Below are 4,677 nucleotides of genomic sequence, written 5' to 3'. Positions count from 1 at the left end.
AGAGAGAGAGAGAGAGAGAGAGAGAGAGAGAGAGAGAGAGAGAGAGGTGTTTCTCTGTAGCTTTGGAGCCTGTCCTGGAACTAGCTCTAGTAGACCAGGCTGACCTTGAACTCACAGAGTTCCTCCAGCCTCTGCCTGAGTGCAGGGATTAAAGGCACTGCTACCACCCCCCCATGTGATCTGAGGTTTATAAAAAGCTGCTTCCTGTGTTAGTTTGAATAAAGAACGACCCCACACATTCATGTATTTGAGTGCTTAGTCACCAGAGAGTGGCACTATGTTAGGAAGAATGGCCTTGTTGAAGTAGGCATAGCCTCACTGAAGGAAGTCTACCACTGGGAGGAGTGGGCTTGAGGTTTCAGAAGCCCACCCCAGACTCCGTCCCTCTGCCCCTCTGCCTTTGGAGCAAGATGCAGCGTTCTCAGCTCCAGCGTCTGCCTGCATGCCAGCATACTCTACCGTGATGAAGACGGACTGAACCTCTGAAACTGAAAGCGAGTCCCCAATTATGGTTTTTCTTATACTAGTTGCCTGGTTCCTGGTGTCTCGTCACAGCAATAGAACAGCGACTAAGACACTTTCTACAAGAAATTAGCGCTTATTCAAAATTACCAGAAAAAAAAATCACTCTCTGGCTTGCATGGAAGAAAAGAGTGGGTGGCAGATGCCTATAACATGGCATTTGGGTGGCAGATGCCTATAACATGGCATTTGGGAGGTAGAGGTAGAGGTAAGAGACTCTGGAGTCAAAGTTATCCTTAGCTACCTAGCAAATTCAAGGCTAGCCTAGGTTATGTGAGATGCCATCTAAAATGAAAGAAAGAGAAGGGGAGGGGAAGGAGAGAGAGGGGTGGAGCGAGGAGAAATTAAAGGGGAAAGGTGGGTGTGGCGTCCCTGGAGATCATAACCTTGGTGTAGAATATGAAGGCCACACCTCACAGGCCAGTGGAGATGAAGCCGAGGACAGCCTGAGTCTATACAGTGATTTCTAGAACAAAGCGCCCCAGCAGCCGTCAGCACCTGCTCAGGCATGGAGATGCGCTCTCCATTGATGAGGGTCAGCACTTTATTGTCGTCCATGACAGAGTTCATGCTCTCGATCCACAGTGTGTCCACAGGGCCATCGAAAAGGATCCATTTCTCATCTGGCTTCTCATCTTAACGCAGGCAGTGGATGAGGGAACCGAGAGACTTCCGTCTCCCCCTCTCCTTCCTCTCTCCCCCTCTCCTCCCTTGTCCTTCCCTGTTTTCAGGCTTTTCCTAGGCATCTTTCACCTTTGCTGGTGCTCCCTGTGCCCAGGGTCCCCACTCTCTCAGGAGCTGCTGACATCTCCACTCGCCCACCCGACCCACTGGGTACCTGCGCATGCGGCTCGCATGACACTCGACAAGATGCCGTCTGTCCACTCATTGGTGCTGAGGTCGTACTCTCCATAGAGTTCCCCTAAGGACAGTGCCTTCGGGTTCAAAGGGAACTCCTGAAAACGACACCAGAAGGGACTTCTCCCACTGCCCCTGCCCCTTATGCCAATCCTATCTCTTAGGCTCCTGCTAGGGGTCCGGCCGGTCCCTCCCAGCACCTGCCAGCCGTGCCAGTGCCCACTGCATACTCTAACTATGTTGAAGTTGGGATCTCCAGCACGGCACAGGGACGTCAGGGAGGCCTGCAGGATTTTCCAGGAGGTGGTCTTGCTGCTGCCAGTGCCACCCACAATCATGGTGGAGTGGCGGGAGTTCTTGGTTTCATACAACTGCAACACCTTGGTGAGGGTGAACTGTGTGACCTGCAGGCCCATTTCTCGGGTCTCCTGCTCAATGGTGTCCCGCAGCTGAGAAAGGCAGAAAACATCTGCATCGTCCCAGGGACTTGCAAACACCCTTCAGGGACTGGGACAAATGGCGCCAGGCCCCATCGTTAATTCACTGAGCACTGGCTGGCGGCAGAGCTGAGACACTGAGAGGTAGGGTGCCTGTCTAGAATATGCAAGGCCCTGGGTTTGATCCTCACTACCAAGGGATGAAGGAAGGCAGGAAGGAGTCGGGGAGGAAAGGAAAGAGAGAGAGAGGGAGGATAGAAAGGAAGGAAAAAGGCAGGCAGGAAGGCTGGCTACATTAGAGCTGGGGAGGCAGCTTGATGGGTACAAGCATCTGTTACTCAGCCATGGGGCCCCGAATCCAGACACACAGCACCCACACAGAAATCTGCGCACGGCTGTACATGGACCTGCAGCTCCAATGCTATGGCAGAATGGAGACTTTGGGGCTTGATCATTGGGCCTTGCTGGTGTCCAGTCATGCACTAGGGGCAGTGGGAGACACTGTCTCCAAGGAATAAGGTAAAGAGTGACACATCAGGCCAGCCTGTGCCCTTTTATGACCACTGTGTGTGTATACCCATGCACACACACTACACACATACACACAGGTACGCACACACACACATGTGCACACATGCAGGCACACATTCACAGGAGATCAAAAGACATTGGGTTCTAAAGTTGTCAGCCTGGTTTCTTAGTTTTCAGCTTTGTAATTTTGAGTAGTCTTTTCCTCAAGAATTCATCAGTCTCCTCGTATGTACAATGTCTAGTGGAGCTCCACACAGTTTTTAGCATTATCCAACAAATATTTATTGAACCTCTATGACACCGTGCTAAATACTAGAGATATAGCTGGGAACGAAGTAATTTTACCGCGCTGGAAGACCTCACTGTCCTGGGCTGGAGAGATGGCTCAGCAGTTAGGAGCACTGGCTGCTCTTCCAGAGGACCTGGATTTAGGTCCCAGCACCCACACGGCAGCTCACAACCATCTATAACTCCAGTTCTGGGGAGTCTACATTTTCTTCCAGTCTTTGTGACTGGCATGCACGGGTACACAGGTATACACGCAAACAAAACATCCCCATGCATAACAATAAATTAATTTAAAAAAGAATCACATAGCTGGGCGGTGGTGGCACACGCCTTTAATCCCAGCACTCAGGAGGCAGAGGCAGGCGGATCTCTGTGAGTTTGAGACCAGCCTGGTCTACAAGAGCTAGTTTCAGGACAGGAACCAAAAGCTACAGAGAAACCCTGTCTTGGAAAAAAAAAAAAAAAGAATCACATAAAGTACTTCAAGACCATAGAAAGTTGCGAGACACAGAAGTGTGTGTATCTCCTTAACTAGATTCTTCCATTGCTAACGTCCATGTAACTGAGCTCGCCAGAAAGAAGCAACATAGAATCTATGCCCAGGATTCTTTTTGGTTGCTCTATCTGTTTTGTTTTTCAGACAGTCTTACTCTATAGCCCAAGCTAGCCTAGAGTTCATCATGTAGCCCAAGCTGACCTCAGAGTCACAGTGACCCTCTGGCCTCAGTCTCCCGAGTACTGAGATTACAGGTATAAGCCTACATTTCTTACATTTTTATACACATTGGTCATTTTATCATTATGCAATGTTCTCCCCTTTACTTTTTGTTTGTTTCTGATTTTGTTTTTTTCAAGACAAGGTTTCTCCGTGTAACAGCTCTGGCTGTCCTGGAACTCACTCTATAGACTAGGCTGACCTTGAATTCACAGAGATCTCTGCCTGCCTCTGTCTCCTGAATGTTGGCATTAAAGGTACGCACCGCTACCGCCTGGCTTCTCTTCTACTTTTTTTTTTTAAACTTATTTTTATTTTATGTCCATTGGTGTTTTGCCTGCATGTATATCTGTGTGACAGTATCAGAAGCCCTGGAACTGTGAAGTTACAGACAGGTGTGAGTTGCCATGTGGGTGCTGGGAATTGAACCTGGGTCCTCTGGAAAAGCAGCCAGTGCTCTTAACTGCCGAGCCATCTCTGCAGGCCGTCTCCTCTACTTTTTAATATTGTTTCTTTCCAAAGGTCTGTTTGCTTTAGGGATGGCAAGATGGTGTAGAGACTAAAGGCATTTGCTACGGGGAAGGAGAGAACCCAGTCCACAAGGCTGTCCTCTGGTGCCCACACATGCGCTATGGCTGATTTGTGGATTACATGGCTAGGGTTTCTATATGTCCGGTGTGTGCTCGAGAGAGATATGGCTGTTCTTTGATTCGTGAGTGAAATCTCTTTAGCTACGAATCAATTCAAAGGTGCCTGTCGTGCTGCTGAAATCGCCCGTGACAGCGATTTGTGGTCAGCCTGACCTGCTTACTGAGAGGTGGCTGGTCATGTGATCATCTGTGTCTCCTTATCATTCAGCTGGTTCAGCTTTCGTTCTTTTGAGTCTATTATTAAGTACATCCAAATTAGATCTGTTTTATCTTCCTGGTGAATCAAATGTTCCTCTATTTCCAGGAAAGCTTTTTGCCTTAAAAGCTATGCTGTCATGGTGAGTGGTCAGCCGGCCGATCTTCTCTTGGATTCTCGGTCTTTGTCCTTCAGTCTCAGGTGTGTGTCCGTAAACACTACCAAGTATTAGGATGTGGACTTTTCTTCTAGACTGTCTACTTTTCCCCCAAGGACTCTAACAATTACTGTGGCTTTTGCTCACATGCTTTTTTTCTTTTCTTTTTGTTTTTTCAAGATTGGGTTTCTCAGTAGCTGTGGAGCCTGTCCTGGAACTCGCTTTGTAGAACCAGGCTGGCCTCAAACTCACAGAGCCTGTCTCTGCCTCCTGAGTGCTGGGATTAAAGGTGTGTGCCGCTACCATAGTCTAAACTGGCTATT

At 48.8% G+C, this 4,677-nt stretch overlaps 1 protein-coding gene across 1 annotated transcript in view; it reads right to left on the bottom strand.

Moving 5' to 3' along the window:
* Positions 1 to 4,677, bottom strand: part of Dnah2 (dynein axonemal heavy chain 2) — a 128,432-nt gene that overhangs the window by 43,436 nt on the left and 80,319 nt on the right. The window contains 3 exon segments of the mRNA XM_050162494.1: positions 1,021 to 1,157; positions 1,361 to 1,478; positions 1,611 to 1,829. Coding sequence (XP_050018451.1) covers positions 1,021 to 1,157; positions 1,361 to 1,478; positions 1,611 to 1,829 — 474 coding nt within the window.

The sequence above is a fragment of the Alexandromys fortis genome, unplaced genomic scaffold (genome assembly GCF_014885135.2).
Source record: "Alexandromys fortis isolate MF-2015 unplaced genomic scaffold, M_Fortis_MF-2015_v1.1 scaffold_84, whole genome shotgun sequence".
Lineage (NCBI taxonomy): Eukaryota > Metazoa > Chordata > Mammalia > Rodentia > Cricetidae > Alexandromys > Alexandromys fortis.
This window is presented reverse-complemented; position numbering and strand designations above follow the sequence as displayed.